General features: G+C 47.4%; 1 protein-coding gene across 1 annotated transcript in view; it reads right to left on the bottom strand.

The window, feature by feature from the left end:
• The window catches only part of GREB1L (GREB1 like retinoic acid receptor coactivator), a 75,609-nt gene that overhangs the window by 22,564 nt on the left and 33,117 nt on the right, over positions 1-19,928 (bottom strand). Inside the window, exons 11-20 of the mRNA XM_054394709.1 lie at positions 17,238-17,564; positions 15,709-15,837; positions 15,016-15,150; positions 13,481-13,678; positions 10,372-10,552; positions 8,798-8,990; positions 6,813-6,946; positions 4,786-5,125; positions 857-972; positions 226-470 (exon numbers count right to left, since the gene is read on the bottom strand). Coding sequence (XP_054250684.1) covers positions 226-470; positions 857-972; positions 4,786-5,125; positions 6,813-6,946; positions 8,798-8,990; positions 10,372-10,552; positions 13,481-13,678; positions 15,016-15,150; positions 15,709-15,837; positions 17,238-17,564 — 1,998 coding nt within the window. The remainder of the gene's footprint in view (positions 1-225; positions 471-856; positions 973-4,785; positions 5,126-6,812; positions 6,947-8,797; positions 8,991-10,371; positions 10,553-13,480; positions 13,679-15,015; positions 15,151-15,708; positions 15,838-17,237; positions 17,565-19,928) is intronic.

The following is a 19,928-nucleotide window of genomic DNA, read 5'->3' as shown; positions in this document are numbered from 1 at the left end:
TCTTGGCTACAGCACAGCATCCTCCCACTACACCACCATCCCCCTTTAGCTGGACACAGCAAAACTGCTCACTGTGGAAGGAAGCTGCTGCTAGCATTTCCTTGCCTAGCTTGCAGCATGATGCAGGTAAGCCAGCACTGGACTAAACATCCCAGTGTTTGCATTCAGACTCCAGTGACACAGGCACCAAGATGTGTTCTTCACAGCAAGAGCAGAAGAACTGACCTGAGGTTCCAGTGACAGCGCTGCTGTTACTCTGGGGTCGGTCCAGGTCTATCAGCAGCTCATCAGACTCATTCTCACTACCATTAGCCTTCTCATGCTCCTTTTCACTCAGGTCAAGAGCTACCACAGGCCTTCGAATGGCCTCCTTGGAGACGTAGCAGCAGGCCAGGCCTACCTCCTGCTCCAGCGCGGTCCGAGTTAAGTAGCTGGAGTCAATCAGCCGAAGGTCACAGTACTTCAGTGACCTGCAAAACCCAACCCAAGGAGAAAGAAATGTTTGGTTTTCTCTGGCTTTGAACCACACTCCCTGTCTTTCATTGCTTCTAAAATACCAATGAACAATTTCCTTAGCCCGTAAATGGAGAATTACTTAACACTGCTCAGCACATAAGCTGTGCTCCTTGGAGCTCTGCACAGACATTCACTGACTCACACGGGGCAGCAGCTTTACTTCTCACAAACCACACATTCCAGAATCTTAAACTGCTCCTAAATAAAGTCTAAAATAGACTCCTTTTTTTTCTTCTCTGAAAAAAAAGGCCAGATGGCATCAAACCACTTATCCACCCTTATGTTCACACTTATGTGAACTTGCTAGAGAATAACCATAGAGCAAGAAGAACAACAGCACCTGGGGAAGGTTTCTCCTAGAGGGTCCTTGCCAGTCAGAATAACAATGCAAGGCAGACCTTCCAAATCCTGATAGGTGCGAGGGATCCAGTCCTCCTGCTCATTCCCCCTCCAGGCCTGTGGACAGAAAGAACCCCAGTCACAATTAAATGACACCTTCTAAACCTTCACCCCTTCTCTCTTCCAGTTCTTTGTACACAGAGTTAGCTTTCCCGACAGCCAGCAGGCAGCAGACCTTAGAATCTCAGAAGATCTTAGGTACAGATATGCATTTTTTGTTGGTAGCAAAGTGTTAGTCAAGCATTAAATGCACAGAAAAGGGATGCACAGCATATGTTACTCAGAGCTGGAAACATACACCTGGTGTGGTGTTAGTGTGGTCTGTCGGAGAAAAATGCAGGTGATGCATTCCATTTCATGCTGGCACAGATGAAAGTTCTTTGGAAGGAATGTGTAAAGCTGAAGTGAGACCTTCAGGTGGAGTATGAAAATGATCCCATGATTCTCAAATATTTGCTTAGATATTCTATAGAATGAAAGATTATCTGAAAGGAAAAATAAGACATTTTCCCTTTTCCTGGAGGTAATTCACAAGGAAGGACTCGTTAATGACAGTCTGCCAAGGCCCTGCCATTACAGGCTGGTGACATCAGGCTGTACAGCCTTTAGCCCTCCTGGCTCAGCCAGCCTTACTGAACCTGGCTGAGCCCATTCCTGATCTCTCTGTGTTGGATGTAGCCTCCTAAAAACATTGTTAGATCTTCAGCCTGTTGCACAGACTTCCAGATGATACAGGCAGCATTTGATCAAGACCTGAACCAGCAATTTTCGAAATGAAACACAGCTGGAGGGCTGAGAGGCTCACTGGGACAAGCCACAAGCACTACAAACACTGCTGGCATGCAGGGTCATATGCAGCCACTCCTGTCAATACATTGTGGGTACCAGCAGGAAAACTGACAACATAGCCTCCTCAATCTCTGCCCAGTCAAGGCAGGACATCAGCAGAGAAGCTCTCCCCCTGTAACCCAGGCATTTCTCATTTCCATGCTGGTCAGACATTAAGATCTCTCCAGAGCAGTAAATGAAGCCCTGATGGTTTCAGAACATCAGTGAGCTACAGCATACGGCCCTGCTGGAAAAGAGGTTTGCTTCTTTTTTATCACTAAGGGACAATACCAGTTCTGGAGAAGATTTGTACCTAGCTGAGACAGAGTCTGCTTCTCAGAGTCGTGACAGGAAGCCCAACCACTCCAACTGCCCATTGAAAATACTATTTATTGCTCTTCTTAGCACAGATGTGCAAGATGAGACAAAGTTCTCTTGACAGAGCAACAAGACTGATGCAAGCTGTGTGGGGAACTTCCCTTGCAAGAACCCTGTCATGAATTCCCTCTTGGTTCTTCCATGCCCAACCTGTGCCCTTTGTCCTGTTCCCTCCTCCCCAGACAGGCCATGTTTTGTGGGTGATCTCCTGAGGCAGCTGCAGGGGATGGAACAGGAGGACTCACTGGTGGCTCAGTGACTCAGTGTGCCATTCCACCTTTGGAAAATCCCCACCAAAAACTCTAGGATTAGTTGTTCCTTAGCATAGGAAGAGCAAGATTTGGAGCAACATTCCCCTTTCCATCTCTGCCTCTATTCTCTTTCCTCATCCCTGATGTCTTTTCCCTGATGATTCCAGCATCCTCATATTCACAGCTACCCAGCAGCCCCCACTGGCTCAGGCAAGCAGCCTGGGTGGCAGAGTGCTGTCTGCTGGCTCGGCAGGGTCAGGCTGGCTGGGTGCTCTCCTGCCTCCTGTGCTGGAAGGTTCTCTGGAAGTGCACAGCCAGAAAATGAAAGAGAAGAAGACAGACACAAAGCTGATTTTCCTTCTGACAGCCTAAGGACTCGAAGCCTGAGTGCCTGAGGCTTTGAGCTGTGAACTTGCACAGAGATGTATTTTTTTGACATCTTAATCAAGAGGTGCAGAGAGCCACAGCTGCCTGGGCTCCTCCCTTCTTAATGCCCCCCAAATGGTTTGATTCTGTTACAGTTAAAGGCTGTGCCAGGGCAACACAAAAATCTTATTTAATTTATTTTCTTAGAATCCTAGAATGGCTCAGGTTGGAGGGAACCTTAGAGATCATCTACTCCAACCTCCCCACCATGAGCAGGGACACCTCTCCACTAGACTTGGCTACTCAAGGCCTCATTCTGGATTTCTGGTTGTCCTATCCTCCTTGTAGCCTGGCCCCTTGATGGAAAGGCTGATTTGGCTGGCTGGCCAGAGGGGAACAGTCCAGCTACCAGCTCTGCAGACACAGCTGCCAACCCTCCCCGCCCTGCTGCAGCACCACACACGCTACTGAGGTGAGGTCTCATCCTCCCTGCAACCAACAGCAGTTATTGGTGGGACCAGCATTTCAAGCCTCAGTCCCACCAGAAAGTAGCCTCATATTGCCTCCTCCCAGCACAGGGCCCTGGTGCTCATAGTGGGAGCAGACCACAATTAGTTCACCACTTGCTCTGGTCCTCCAGCTTCATTGCTCCATCTCACCTCAGGAGAAGAGCCAAGCAGCATGGAGACTAAATCCAAAGTGTCTGCAATAAACTAGACTCAATGGTATCACAGCTGCTCAGTTTTCTAATGGCAATCAGCTGCCCAAACACTGGCTCACAGCACTGCAGATCCCCCCTGCTGTCCCAGGCTCCAGGCATGGCCAGCCAGCACAAGACTCACAGATGATCATCTCAAAACTCACTGCAGGCTTATCTGTGGACAACTGCATTCTTCTCACTCCCTTCACATGCATGTTTCACAGCTGATTTTTCTAGTCATCTACAAGGGTAAAAATAAGCACAGATTCCTACACCTCTGTTTACTCCTAAAAAGCATCTGAGGTTGGGGGGGAGGAGTAAGAATAATTATTTACAAGACTCTCCATTCTTTGCCTGATGAAATTCCTCTGTTCCAGATTAATGGCTGCACAGATTCCTCTGCAACAGCTTCACACTCAATCCTGATCTGCACTGCAGGCCTCACAGGATGCTCCTACAATGTGTGAGGGCTGCAGCCCTTTACAGCAAGGGGTCAGCAGACAGAAGCAAAGAAGCCCTCACAGGATTCCCAGTCCAGAATGATTTCAGGTTGGAGTTAATGTCCAGACAAAACTCCAGCAGCACAGAGCTGCTACCTCACATTTTCTCCTTTGTGGCTACTGCGTTCCTCTCTTCCCTCTCCTGCTAGGACCAGGTTTGAGAAGCAGAGATTGTAGCTTCTTTAAGGAACATTTTACCTTCCACAGCAGAGTGTAGGTGAGCTCTTTCAGAAAGGCTCACCAAATGCACTCCTTTCCTCTGTGGTTCTGAATAAACTGTGTAGCTTGCAGTAGAAACAGAAAATTGTACCTCTGTGGGGCTTAGAGCAAGAAGCAGGACAGAGAACCAGAATTACTTTCAGACTGATGCCTAGGGCAGCCCTTTGTTGAATGTGGGAAGGTTAACTCGGGAATGGGTTTGGCAAGTTGCAAATAGTTCAGCTTGGAGCCTGTGTGCTGTGCAGAAGGGGCTGTCGGGGGCAGCAATTTCAGAAGTCTCTAACAAAGCAGTTATGAGAAGGGCAGAAGACAGGTGGACAGAGCACAAGACAGATACACTAGACAGACAGATTAAGGCAGTGGAAAGAATTAGTTTTCCTAAGGAGGTCTGAGCTCTGCTCTCTGGGATTCAGAGATTAAATCGTTTGCCTCATGCTGTTACTCAGCTTTAACAAGAGATGTACTTTCCAAGTTCCTGAAGCATTTATCCTTATCCAAAGTACAGCAAAACTCCATGAGACAGACACAGAGCATGCAGCCTTTACCTACAGACATGGGAAAAGGGACACAGGACATAGGTTCAGGTGACTACCAAGGGCACACCAACAAACACTGATGTTCTACTAACCTTCAGCCGTGTCACAAAGTGTTTGGTGACTGCCAGCTCTGAGGCAGGATTCCCAAGGAGGATCTCAAAACGATACTGCAGACCTAACTTGTCTCTTACTTCTTGCAACCTCTCCTTGGCCAGCATGGCCAGCTGCACAGATGGCACCCTAATGACAAGCATGTGGCCACAGCCATTCTTATCCTTTCCTGGAGAAGTGATAAGGTCGTCCATAATGCTGAGTGTTTCAGGTGTGCTGTGATCCCTCAGTGAGGCCATGGTGGTGAGAGCCATCAGAGCTTGGGAGTACTGCTGAATGAGAAGGTAGCAGCGAATCACCATGCTGTGCAGCCGGGGGTACCTTGGAGGAGACACAGCTCTGGGTTAGCACATGCAAAAATCACAGCAATCACTGAAAATCAGCCCAAACCCAGCACTGGTTGGTAAAATAGTACCCTTGGCTTTTTCTGTGGCACTCAAAGAATGAAGACTTTGATTTTAATGGACAATAATTTCAAACAAGATCTGTATTGTAAGTAAATATATATCATAGAATCACAGAATGTTAGGGGCTGGAAGGGACCTCAAAAGCTCATCCAGCACTTTTGCTGCTGAAACCATGAAGCCTCTCTCATAACACCAAAAAGTCTGCAATGTTTTCAGCTGAGCCTGTGTGGCTCATCTGTTCAGATGGCATAACCCAGTTCCTTTAAAACAGAGGCTAAACTGATAAATTGGGATGCAATAGCACATCCTGGCCCCAAGGCAGAGGCTCACCTCCCATCAATTTCTGGTCTTACCCCAATGTACTGTCAGGGCAATATTTGCACCTGCACTAATCCTCCTTTAGCCTTCTCCCCATTCACATGTTAATAGGAGAAAGGGAGCAGCGGTGAGCACTATCTCTTCCACTGGGCCAGAAAGACTATGAGAAGCCTGAAGACCTGACATGTAAAGATTAACTAAGCTTATCATGATTTATCACATCCACTACTCACATATTTGTAGATTAGAGTAAATAGTAAGGATTAATGATGCATTTATATGTGTTAAATTACCAACAAGAATCACTGCTGCTGTATTTTACTTTACATGTGTTAAATTAACAACAAGAATCACTGCTGCTGTATTTTACCTGACATGTGTTAAATTACCAACAAGAATCACTGCTGCTGTATTTTACTTTACATGTGTTAAATTAACAACAAGAATCACTGCTGCTGTATTTTACCTTACATGTGTTAAATTAACAACAAGAATCACTGCTGCTGTATTTTACCTGACATGTGTTAAATTAACAACAAGAATCACTGCTGCTGTATTTTACCTGACATGTGTTAAATTAACAACAAGAATCACTGCTGCTGTATTTTACCTGACATGTGTTAAATTAACAAGAATCACTGCTGCTGTATTTTACTTTACAAATACAGACACATCAAACAAACATCAAAATAGAGTGAAAACTATAGCTTGAAGTGCTCTGAGGGCTCTGTCTTGCTGAAGTGCAACACAGGTGAACTCCACAGTGCTGTGACAGAATTGCCTTCACTCCTGCACTGGGTGCCTTTAATCATGGAAAGCTGCTACCAAAGCAGCTTCTTCAGGCAGCTGCAGGCTACTAAGCAGCCACTCTGAGCTGCAGGAAGCAAAACCATAGCCCTCTAATGAAAAAAAAAAAAAAAAAGATGGTTTTGAAAGCCCATCACTCACCTGGGTCACCATTAACAAGGGTGTTGGCAGTCTCAACAAGACAGACACCAGAAGTGGTGAGGAATAAAACCTCTGATACCTTCTAGGCACAGAGAATATCAAAGCAGAGTCTGGGCTGCTGCTGCATGGGCCTAAGCTCTTCTGGAAACCAAAGAAGGGCATCCCCTCCTTCATCAGCACTACATTTGGTACAGAAACAAAGAATTGCATACACTTCACAGATTCCAAGATCAATATCAAAGGCCATCATGCCCTTCTGCGGTGGGGCTCATAAATCTATCAGTGTCATTATGATCCCAGTGAAGCAGAATCCCAAGCTCCATGCTACTTTTTACCTTTCCAGAAGTGTGTTGACCATTTTTTCAAAAGTTTCATCACATCTCAGAAGGGGACTTGTGACTCCCCACTGCAGGGATTTGCTGTATTCATTCAAACCAAAGTACAGCTTGTCCTCACCTGCTGCGTCGTCCTGTGATGCACAGAGACAGTAAAGAAACATGAGGAAAACTACAAACCACTTTAATTTCCTTATCTAATTTAAAAAAGAAATGGAAAGTATTTCCCAAAGCATCCTTTCTTCCCTGTTCAGTGACATCCTCACAAAGAATACAACAGAATGCTAATTGTTCATCACTTCACTATTACCTCTCTGCAGCTAGGAAAGGTAGGCAGAGGTCCTTGCAATTTTCCAGTTCTCATGGTTTGACATGGGTGACATGGGTGCCTTTAAGAGCCATGAAGTTGAGGACCTCCAGGAGGACCAGGGGTGGACAGGACATTATAATCTTTTGTTATTTCATTCCCTCAATGCCTGCATCTCCAATATAAACCTGGCTGCACAGATAGTTGCTTCCCTCTCCCTCTCTCCCTCTCCTTCCCGATGCTGCTCCCTCACCTTTGTGATGTAGGGGAGTGAGCCCTTGAGTGGCCTTGGCAGGGGCCTGAAGCTGGAGAGCTGAACTGTAGCTGCATCACACAGGTTTGGTAATGGGGGGGTGCAGAGAGGCTTAGTATGGAAGAGGTGGTGGGGCATTCAGGCTTGGATTTTTGGCCTGGTTTGGTGGAGGTTAGGGAAAGTTTTGGCCTAAGGAGGTTCTTTGTGGCCTATGGATTTCCTTGTATTCTATATGCTTTGTACTGTACTATTAGTTACGACTAGCACTTCCTTTTAAACTTTCCAATTCTATCCAATCCTTGGGTGAAGGTTTTTTGAGAAGCGTTAAAGAGAGCCTGTCCTGCTCCTGCAACTGAGACACCAGTGTGTCTGCTACCTGTGACTGCAGAGGGTTGCTAGGAATTACAAACTAACCATTTCTTTGCTGGAATGTCAATTTGCAGACAGCAATTGAGAGGGGCAGAGTATTTGCTGCCTCAATGTCAGGAGGCCTTTCCTGGCAGCCCAGCCCAGTCTCCATGCACTTACAGCAATGTCACTACCAGTGGAATGAATCACAGGCAGCATCCCTCTTTTTTTGGGTGTGGTTGGGGGGTTGTGGTTTGCATTTTTTTTTCCCCCCATTCCATCAGAAGACTGCAAGTTGCTAATGTTTTTACTCTTTGGAAACTAAAACTTCTCTAGACCATTTTACAAAAGGTGACCACACTGGGGTGTGTTAACAAGCAACCAAGCTTTGAATACTCATCCAGCCTTCTATTTATACTACTCTGTTTGACTTTAAATACTTTTTAAAGCTACCACTTTAAGACACTTTACAGAACCAATAGGCCACTCAGCACAGTAAAGTCAAACTTGATATAAATGTGCCAAACAAAGAACAGGAAAAGGTGTGGGTTATAAAATCAGATTTAGCCAAAACATCCTCAGAATCTGCTGGCTGAAATGGTGAACAAAAGTTAATGGCTCCAAGCAGACCTTTCCCACCTCTTCTCTGCACAATGCTGGCACCTCCTGTATCATAACTTCTTAACCTAGCACCCAGATGGATTAGTAGCAGAGAAGTAATGAGCAGATCAGACAGACTATGTGACATGGAACTTACAGCCTGAAGGCAGACTGCTTACCAATGGCCAGCCAGCTTCTGAGCTCTTGGGCATGGCCACACAGCTTGGCCTGACCAGAGCACAGGAATTCCCTGTGCTGCATGTCTGGACCAAGGGCAAAATGCAGCTCCTGGGCCTACATGGCAATGCTGCCTCTACCACCAGCATCCCATGGCTATGTACCTAGAGCCTAAGAGAAAAACTCCAGTAGATAGAGAGCTGTCTTCTAACGATTGTCCTTAATACACATCTGCAAAACTGCTTTAGGCAGGAAGTCTACATCAAAGCCCACAGCTGAAATTAACAAGGAAACACTTACCACAGTGTCAAATTGTATCCAGTGTACCTCATTGCTAGAGCTGATCCTGGACTGCTGCGTTTGCAAGGCATAAGGGAAAGAGCTGACCTGAAGAACAATGAGGTTGAATGCTTCAAGGACCTCCCTGCAATTAATAACTCTATCAGCCAGACCATGGCTAGGCTCACCATGAGACAGGGAACTTGAAATGGCACTGCAGAAATAAGAACGCAAAGAATTGCCTTACTGACATCCTGAGACTCAATGGATTACTCTCTTCTTGCAGAAAAACCTCCACATGACCACGGCACTGGGAGTCACAGTTCAAAAATCTCTCCAGAAGGGTGAAAGGTTTGAGTGTTCTCTTTGGGCAGGGTCAGGCAACAGAGGGGAAAACATAAAGCAAGGACCACAATCTGCTGACAGCAAGAAGGTGAATTAGTGTGCCAGTTTCAAAGAGCATGGGATGGAGAAAACAAAAGATAAGCTTGAACTGATTAAATCCCAGGCACCAAGAGTCTGCTGCGTGAGATGTGAGGGTAGGGGACAGCAATGCTTTGACAACATCCAGTGCATTTTCCAGTCTGCAAAAGCCAATTTCTAAAAGACTGGGGGATCTGATAGTCTGCTGATGTCCTGGTTTTCTGTTCCTGGAGTTATCTTTGCCTCCAGGATATTCAGGAGTTTTATTAAATAAATAAAGAGGACAAAACTAAAAAACAAAGGACAGCAAAGACAGCAACAAAAACCTAATGGTGAGGATCAGGAAGGAGGAATGTTGCTTTTATCTGTATTCAGCTGTTCTTCAAGGGAAATGTTTTGTTTATTATAACTCTGATAAATCACATTAAGATTTTTCCCCTCAGTTTATTCACGGAGCAAGAGCAGAATAATTACCTCTGGTTATTTATTTCTTTTTCCATAGCAAAGTTATGATTCAGTGTGAGGAAATGTTTCTGCACATGTGTGTGTGTGGGGCTGTGTTCAAATCTAATGCTGGCCAAATCCAGCACAGATGGGTTTAAAATCCTTTTCTTACAGTAGCTGGAGCATTTTTTAGATAATGCTGAGTTAAATGCTTGTAGGCAATTCTTATATTACTAAAGATAAAAACATGATCAAAACAGGTTGGATGAGGCCTTGAGCAACTTGGGCTAGTGGGAGGTGTCCCTGCCCATGGCATGGGGTTGGAACTGGATGGTCTTTAAGGTCCCTTCCAACGTGACCCCTTCCATGAATCTCTGAATTGACAAAGGAGTGGCTTGAGAACAGGGGGAGATTTGGGGTTGAAAGGAAAGGAAGGGGTGGAATGGGAAAAAGAGAAGAGGAACAAAGGAAGATGCAAAGATTAGTCTTTTTTTCCTGGATTTCAGCAGCACAGCACTTACTACAAAGACTCTTGTTAGGCACCCAGCAATCTGAAACTAGTCTCACCTGTCTTCAATGGATCAGAACTAGCTAACAAACATCCTGGGCAAGCAAACCAACCAGATGACTTCTGGTCCAAACACATGAGGCCTAGAGAGAGCCTTGGCTGTGTAAGAAGGTGAAGGCACTGGCAGAGAGGGGACTGTGTGTGGGGTGAAAGCAGCTACCTCGTCAGATCCAGGTGGGCGTTGTCGTGCACCAGCACGAAGAGTGTGTATGGGTTCTGCTTCACGCGCCGCAGGAACAGCTCCAGCTTGGCCTGGACCTCGCCGTCCAGCCTCACCACGTACCTCTCGGCACGCTGGTACGCCGACCCCGCCTCCTCCAGCCCCAGGTCCACCAGCACACCTGCCACAAAGAGGGATACAGCCAAAACCTTCTCCTTTGAGAGCATCCAAACGTGCAGCAGCCGCGGTAGGTCGCTGCTTGTCCGCTGCTATCGGGACACACAAACTCCTGGCACGAGGCTTGGCTCAGTGCCCTCTGTGTTGGATTAGAAGCTGGCTGATGGCTGGGCCCCAAGAATGGAGCTGAATCTGGCTGGCACCCAGTCACCAGTGGTGTCCCCCAGGGCTCAGTACCAGGGCCTGTCCTCTTTAATGTCTTCATTAATGATCGGGATAAGGGGATTGAGGCAGCCTCAGTAAGTTTGCAGATGGCACCCAGCTGGGTGGCTGTGTCCATCTGCTAGAGGGCAGGGAAGCTTTGCAGTGGGATCTGGACAGGTGAGACCCATGGTGCAAGGCTCAATGGGTGAAATTCAAACAAGGCCAAGGGCCAGGTCCTGCACCTGGGTCACAACAACCCCATGGGGAGCTATAGACCTGGGGATGTGGGGGTGGGAAGCTGCAACTGGGAGAAAGACCTGGGGGTGTTGGTTGGCAGTCACTGACCATGAGCCAGCAGTGCCCAGGTGGCCAAGAAAGCCAAAGGCATCCTGGCTTGGGTCAGAAGCAGGGTGGGCAGCAGGGACAGGAGGTGACCATCCCCCTGTGCTCAGCACTGGGGAGGCCACACCTCGAGTGCTGTGTTCAGCTCTGGGCCCCTCACTGCAGGAAGGACATTGAGGGGCTGGAGCCTGTCCAGAGAAGGGCAATGAGGCTGGAGAAGGGCCTGGAGCCCCTGGGCTAGAGGAGGGGCTGAGGGAGCTGGGGGTGTTCAGGCTGGAGGAGAGGAGGCTGAGGGAGACCTCAGTGCTCTTCTCTACAGCTCCCTGAAGGGAGGTTGGAGTGAGGAGGGGACAGCCTTTGCTCCTTGGTGGCAAGAGACAGGAGCAGAGGAAATGGTTCCAAGCTGCCCCAGGGGAGGGTCAGGCTGGATCTCAGGAAATATTTCTGCACTGGACAGACATTGGAAGAGGCTGCCCAGGGCAGTGCTGGAGTCACCATCCCTGGGGGTGTTCCAGCAGCTGTGGACCTGGTTCTTGGGGACATGGTTTGGTGTTGACCCTGCAGTGCTGGGTTGAGGGTTGGACTGGCTGAGCTTGGAGGTCTTTTCTAATGAGATATGTTCTGGGATTCTGTGACTTAGCCAAATCACTGATACACTCCAGTGTCTGCCTATCCACATCTGACACTATCTAGTGACTATCCACAGACATTTTCTCTCACAATGGGGACCAAAATGTGCTTCTTGGCTTCTGTGTTTCCTCCAAAAAGCACCCGAAGACATTTCAAAGACTTCTCACACTCCTAAAACAAACAAAAATCCTTCAGGCCTCCACAGACATTTCCAGGTCAGTTCAGCTGACTGTGCTTCACGATCCTAGGCCAAGCTCATCTGCATTTAGGTAATACATTAATCCTGCTCAAGTCAGAAAAAGTTATCCTGACCTTTCCTTTGCAAAGAAATCATAAATTTACACAAAACTGGCTCCACTAATATAATGTACTTTTTTTTCATGCCCTGCTTCAGTGTTCCTGTCAACACAAGCACTCTCCAGCAGTCTTTGCCATGATGGATTGCCATCACACTCACAGAATGGGCACGGTGTAATGCAGATGGCTTTGAACACCAACTGAACTAAAGAAGCTGCAACAAGGCTCTGTGAAGTGTGGCTCAAACTGTGCCAATTGCCTGGGTCTTAATGATTTTTAAGAAGCAAAAAACATTCATCTAAAAACAAAATAAAATAAATGTGAAACCCTGTTAAGAGGTATCAGAAAACCTCTGCTTTAGTGTAGCAGAAAACTATGTAAATAAAATATCTGAAGAATCAAGGAATGGAACAAAAATTCCCATAAAGTTCTGTCAGAAGGGAAAAGAATCCTGTACTTCAAGTGTATTTTATTCTCTACCTTTTACTAGCAAAGCAGTACACAGTAGAGAAAGAAAACCAACAGAGAAGGACCACAATATTGAGCACTATGAGGGTTTATCTGCACAGTCAACAAGTATGTGACTGTGTAATTGAGAGTAGAAAACAAGAGGGAAAAAAGCCAAACCACTCATAGATGCAGCTCATATTCATGTCTGCCAAATGCAGATACATGGGAGGATCATTAGAAAAAGCTGAAGGCAGAAGAAAAAAGTCTTCAACTGATTAAAAAAAAAGAAACTAAGCTCACCACTAGCCTAAGAATTTTATTACTCCCAGAGATCAAGTTCTAAAGAGGACCAGACATCTCCATGGATAATCCTTAGCTCTATCAGACAGCAACTTTCTCCACAGAGAAGCTCTTGTGCTTTCCTGGATACACATCAGCCACTGACAGAGTGGGTAGCAGAGGTCATCCTCAAGAGAGACACAGTCCATAACCTGTCCACTAAAACTTTCTTGTTCTTGAAGCATTTGGTGCCAGCCATGGTCAGATAGAGATTCCCAGACAAGAGAAGTCCCCACCTGAGTCAGCCTGGCAGCTCCTGTGTGCCAATGTGTGTGGGTTACCTGGGCAAGAGAGCTTCCTGCTCCTGCCTCTGTGCGAATCCGTGTGGGAGCTCAACTGTGGACCTAGGACAAATGGCACCAACAGGGCTAGGGGATAAAAGATGTGAGGAGCTGCATTTCCTCACCCACTCCCTCCTGACAGATGGATGCTTTCCCAGGTCCTGCATTCCTCAGCCCTGGATGGAGATGGCAATTTCTTTTGATGCTTCCAAGGCGCAGCTTGGGCCCAGTTTGTGAGAGGAAGATATTTAGGGCTCACCAACTAATGGAGCTAACACTGAACATGCAAAATACTTGTTGGAGCAACTTACTTCCTCATTTACACCAGACAGGATTCAATAGCCTCATAAACTTGGGTTTAAGTCTCTTTACCCTCCCCCTCCTTGTACCTGATTGTCGAATCCGTTGGAGGGTTTGCTGCACCAGGACCTCTGATCGGGGAACTATCACAATGAAGTCTACTTTGCTGAAGTGGCCCAGATCCAGGCTCTGATTGCCACTGTCTGCAATAGCACAAACCTGGGACAAGAGTTTTCTGGCAACTGTAAGCTGTGGCTGGTAAATTTGGAAGGTATCAACATCCAAATCTAGAGCGTGTTTGTTTGAAAAAGAAAACAAAACACAACAAGAAACAGGTTTGCTTTTCCCACCCTCCCAGGAAAGGTGACCCTCCCAGCAGCCTACCCTCTACTACCAGAAAAAAAATAATAAAAAGAATCAGTCACCAGAATAAATCCCAGCACTCTGGAGAGCTGTTCACAGATCAAAAGTAGCAGCTGGTGGCCAGCCAGAAGTGGTGTTCCACAGGGCACAGTATTAGGACCTGTTCTGTTTAACGTCTTTATCAATGAAGTGGATGAGGGGATCAAGGCACCCTCAGTCAGTCTGCAGATGGCACTAAACTAGGTGGCAGTGCTGACCTGTTGGAGGCTAGGAAGGCTCTGCAGAGGGACCTGGCCAGGCTGGATTGATGGGCTGAGGTCATTGTGCTGGGTCCTGCACCTGGGTCATAACCCCAGGAATGCTCCAGGCCTTGGGGCAGAGTAGCTGGAAACTGCCCAGCAGAAAAGGACCTGGGGGTGCTGGTTGACAGCAGCTAAACATGAGCCAGGGTGTGCCCAGGTGGCCAAGCAAACCATCAGCAGCCTGGCCTGGATCAGCCATGGTGTGGCCAGCAGTCAGCACTGGTGAGGCCACACCTCAAATACTGGGTTCAGTTTTGGGTCTCTCACTCCACTGAGGGGCTGGAGTAGGTTCTGAGAAGGGCAATGAAACTGCTGGAAGGGTCTGGAGAACACTGCCAGGGAGGAGCTGCTGAGGGACCTGGGATTGTTCAGTCTGAAGGCTGAGGGAGACCTCATTGCTCTCTACAGCTCCCTGAGAGGAGGCTGCAGTCAGGTGGGGCTTGGGCTCTGCTCCCTAGTCTCAGGTGATGGAAGGAGAGGAATTGGCCTGGAATTATGTCAGCAGAGGGTTAGGTTGGAGATGAGGAAAACATGTTCCTGTACTTCAGTTTCTTCAGTAGGTAAACTCTGTGCTCAAGGATCTATGTTTCCCTAGCTCCTGAATGTTTTCAACTTGCAAATTACCAAATTAATCCTATAATGCCACAACAGTTTTTGTTTATATCAGTTTTCTACTATAAATTCCAGTCTGATCAATGGATGGATTGTCACAAAAATTATCTAGGCCAAATTTCTTCCAAAAACATAGAAAAAGCTCCCAAAATCCAGAGGCTGCTGACAATTACTACAGAGATTTTCTCCCTGAGAGTCTGCTGCATTCCTTTATTCAGGTGGCAGTGTTGGTATCTGGAGAGTGGCACCCTGACTGCAGCTGTGCCCTCAGGCTCTTCTAAGGCAAATGCATTTTGATGTGTAACAAACTCCTCATTTGTTTCCCATCTTACACATAAGAAAATTACCTGGCTCTTGGGTAGAAACCATGGCAGTTGCCTCCTGAGCTGACACACACTCACTAACATCTCCATTGAAAGGAATAATGACACTTTCCCCTCGCTGCTGCAGCATTTTCTCCAGCAGCTTGTCCAAATCATCCCCTAGAACAGAATTAGCAACACCAAATGACCTGGAAGCCATTTCAGAAGGCTGATGTGGAACACTTCATCCACACCTTCTCACACAGCTGAGGCTGAACCTGAGAAGGGGCAGAGGACTGGATATATAGGGAAGAGAGGGAGGGAAAACGTTTTTGGGTTTTGTTTACTGATTTGCCAGTTGAATGAATTCCAAAAAAAGGAAACCACAGATGAACAGCTTCAGCTCTGTGCCTTTGAAGCCAGCAGTGCCATCTGATGATGACACAGAAGCACATATTAATACCACCTCTAAATCCTGTCCTAAAAGCACAGACCAGCAAGGCTCACACATGGACAGGTGCCCTGCCAGAGCATTTGGCAGCATGAACAGTGGAGAATGCTTTGCCTCAGAATGAGCAACTCACACTGCACACCTGAGGGGGGGACACGAGCACTCCTCTGTACTCAGAGACTGGAGAGAAGGAAAGAGTGCAGAGCTGTATTCATGTGTGCTTTGACTGCTGAACCCTGAAGAAATCACTGTCTTGGCTACAACTTCTGTTACTTAGGATCACTCACCTAAAGATGTGTTTCTGAAATGTGATGCCAGGAAACTAACTTTCCCCGTGATGAGCTCATAACTGATCTCCTTTAAAAACTCACTGGTGGTAAGCATGCTCTCTGCAAGTGCCCTAGATTGATATTGACCTGGAGAAGAGGGAGAAAAGAGCAAAAGCCATCTTTAATACAGTGCAGAATCAACACCACCTTTTCATCCTACAAGGATGGGCCACGCTGGTCTTCAGTCACGGATCCTACCACCTGTACCCAGTGGACTGGGGGAGCAGTCTCAAGGTTATTCTGCTAGTGATGGCAGAATTAGTCCCACTGGTTTAACACATCCTTTGCAAGCTGTTGTCCACAGTTTTCCACACATGGGTGGCAAACAATAGGTAAAATAAGTATTTGTACCTTAGATGGAATGGAGGATTCTGGGTGAATATGAAAAGGAATTATTCCTAGTGTGGAACAAGTAACGAAAAAAATCACATCATTAATTTATCTACCTACCCAGGGAAGAGGACAGCCAACATTCCCTTCCACCCAAACACACTCATGCACACACAAACATCCCAGCCAGCAGCCAGTGTGGAATCAGCAACCAGCATGGTGAACAGGACAAGTTCTGGTTTGCACTGGGCTGTGCTCAGTCCAGTACTGCCACAGCACAGCTGTCAGGGACACCAAGACAGACAAAGTGACTGTTTAGTTACTGGGTGTGCTGGTTTGAGGCCAGACAGATCCTCTCTTGCCCCGAGAGGGACAAAAGAATGACCCTCACACAAACAGATTGGAGAGTGATGGAAAGGTTAAATGGAAAAGCAATTGGTGAAGCTACAGAAAACTACAAAGCATGGTGCCAAGAATATCCCAAAGCATACAGAGCCCCTTAACGTAACACCCAAAGGCTTCCCAATCCTCCCCTTCTCCCACCTGAGGGTATACCCAAAACCCCCAGGGCTCTTTCTTCCCCCCCCTACTGCTAGGCTAGGCTCAGGCTGGCCAGGTCTGAGACTGCCCCCCCCTCCTTTCTCCTCCTGGCATTAGGCCTAGACAGGCCTAGGAGGCCTAAAGAGATACTCCCCCACCATTACCCGACAAGAGAGCATCTTCCAGGGAGCAGAGAGGGAAGAAAGAGGCAGAGAATGACTTTGAGATGGATTGATAGGGGGCAGGATTTCTGGGTAGAAATATGCCGTGTCCTGTGTCCACCTGACTAGGTGGGCACCCAGGACACCAGAGGTGTAATTTATGTGGTAGCAACAGGAGGCACCCAGCCTGAACTGCCACACTGGGTCACTTGGAGATATTTCCTAGGGTAGCCACACAAACAGCCTCAGGCCCCTGCAGAGCAGTCCTGACCAGCACACAGCTGTTTCTAGAGCCTTAGGGATGTCAGTACCCCAGATTTTGACAGGAGTAAACTGTGACACTGCAGGGTAACCACGAGGAAAGAACAAAAAGGGTGAAGGAGGGGGAACAAGGGCTCAGACACAATTAATTCAGCAAAACTGCAGTGGAAAATGAAGCACAGAGCAGAGACTCACCTAGGACCACCACACAGAACTCATTGCCTCTGAGCTTGGAGGCACAGATGGCAACCACGTAATCTGGTAGCTTTTGTTGATGTCTCCCTTCATTGAGAGACCTCAAGGTCTCCGAGATGCCCTCTGCCAGGGAGTTCTGGGTGACAACCACGTGCACGAGGTCCCGGGACACACTGGCGATCAACCTGGCCAGCCAGGGCAGCTGCCCTGGGGACACAGAGCCGCACTGGGTGCTCAGCTGCAGGGATCGCTCCCGCAGACCGAACTCCTGCAGGGCCTTCAGCATGATCTGCTCAAATTCTTCCCTCAGAGGGATCTGGTCAGGACCTGCATGGAAAGCAAACAAATAGAAGAACATGATCTCATGTCAAAGTGTCCCTGAGTCAGGAATGACTGTGTCCATCTCGCTCCAACAAGCTCTTGCACCACAGGTTTAGAGCTACAAACCCCAGTGGCTACTCAGCAGGTATCTACTCCATGGCTTATTCCTGGCCTTTCATATTAGAAGCCTCTCTCTCCCATTATCTCCCTTTCATTTTCAGCAGTGAGGATTCCATCTCACTGCTAGCTTTTCTACCTCCAGAAACCAGTGGGATCACAGTATGTGCCTGTTTGCTGGACCAGAAGGATTAAGCAGGCAGCCTCCATGTGTTTTTACAGCAGAAAACCCAACTGCTTCTCCTCCCCCTCTGAACCACAGCCATGCAGTCAAGACAAAGCCCGTCAAGCGCTCTTTGTTCTGCTTTTTCTCATCAGGCATGTTAGTCAACTAAGCATAGATGCCCATAAACATGCTTGGCTCTTCTTTTACTTTAGTTTAATCACAGGATCAGAGGATGTCAGGGGCTGGAAGGGATCTCTGAAGATCTTCGAGTCCAAGCCTCCTGCCAGAGCAGGACCATAGAATCCAACACAGGTCACACAGGAACACATCCAAACAGGCACAGAAAGTCTCCACAGAAGGAGACTCCACAACCTCTCTGGGCAGCCTGCTCCAGGGCTCTGGGACCCTCACGGTAAAGAAGTTCTTCCTCACATTGAGGTGGAACCTCCTGTGCTGGAGTTTCCATCCATTGCCTCTTGTCCTATCCCAGGGTGCAAGTGAGCAGAGCCTGTCCCCTCCCTCCTGACCCCCAGCCCTCAGATATGTATAAACATTGATTGAATCCCCTCTCAGTCTTCTATTCTCCAGACTAACCAGCCCTAGGGCTCTCAGCCTCTCCTCATCAGGCAGTGCTCCAGGCCCTTCAGCATCCTTGTGGCCTTCCTTGGACTCTCTCCAGCAGATCCCTGTCCCTCCTGAACTGGGGAGCCCAGAACTGGATGCAATATTCCAGGTGAGGTCTCAGCAGGGCAGAGTAGAGGGGGAGGAGAACCTCCCTGGCTCTGCTGGACACACTCCTCTGAATGCCCCCCAGGACCCCATTGGCCTTCTTGGCCCCCAGGGCACATTGTTGTCCCATGGGAACTTGTTATCCACCAGCACTCCCAGGTCCTTCTCCTTGGGGCTGCTCTCCAGCAGATCCCCTCCCAACCTGTGCTGCTGCAGTTTATTCCTCCTGCCCAGCTGCAGGACTCTGCACTCATCCTTGTTGAATCTCATTGGGTTCCTCTCTGCCCAGCTCTCACTATGTCCAAGCCCTGTTGAATGGCTGCACAGCCTTCAGCCATATTTGTTTAGCAAATCTTCAAACTGCCAATGTAAAGAGGTCCATGCAACCTTAGCCCTACTTTCCCCAGCCTGGGTAAGCTGCATTGTCAACTTGAATTCCAAACTAATAACAGAAACTGTCAGTCCCCCAACTCAGCTGCAATTAACATTTTGCTCTATAAGATTTTTCTCCTTGTCAAAGATACTTGGGAACAGATACAAATATTCATGAACACACCAAAATCCTGATGAAGGCAGAGTGAAAAGTGGCTGTAGTTTAGATTTCCAAGATCTCATGTCAGTGCCCCAGGAGACAGCTTCATGCTCCAGCAGCTTGCTTCTCTGTGGCAAAAGGAGGGGGCTCAAATACCAGAGATATTTGAAATGCTAGTTTGGGGCTTGTGTTTTCCTTCAGAGCCAAGGGCAACAAGCAAAAAGGGCAGTGAAGAAAGGGAAACATAGGTTGTGTGAGAAGCAGGGCAGGGAGTAAGCAAATAACCTACAGTACAGAGTCTGTAAAACTGCCACTTGCTGTCACTTTGCCTTTTTCAGAGGTGACCTATGGAGAGTGTCACCACCCAATCACCACAGGATGGAAGGACAGCTACAGGCTGGCTTCAGTGATGCAACCCAAAACCTTCTGATGAGTCTAACTGAAGGCAGCATGCACTTCCCTCTTTATGCTTCTCTTTTTTTGAAGTGTATTTTCTTTTCTCCTCAGAGAGCATTACACATTCTAGGGCTCTGAAGAGCACAAAACAGAAAACATAGACATTTATTGAAAGAGAGAGAAAGCATCTGCAGAAATAAAATCTATCTACAGCTTATCAATCAACCACAACAAAAAGGATATTGTACAATGAAGAGAAATCAAAACAAGCTTTTGCTAACTGAGGGACAGGCTCTAGACACAGGAGGCATCACAGAATCATGGAATTGTTTTGGTTGGAAAAGTCCTCTGAGATCACCCAAGAGTGTGAAAATAAACACAAAAGTAAGGACTCCTGTATGAGAACACATTGAACTTCACCCAGGTAATT

The sequence above is a fragment of the Indicator indicator genome, chromosome 31, assembly GCF_027791375.1.
Source record: "Indicator indicator isolate 239-I01 chromosome 31, UM_Iind_1.1, whole genome shotgun sequence".
NCBI classification, from domain to species: Eukaryota; Metazoa; Chordata; class Aves; order Piciformes; family Indicatoridae; genus Indicator; species Indicator indicator.
This window is presented reverse-complemented; position numbering and strand designations above follow the sequence as displayed.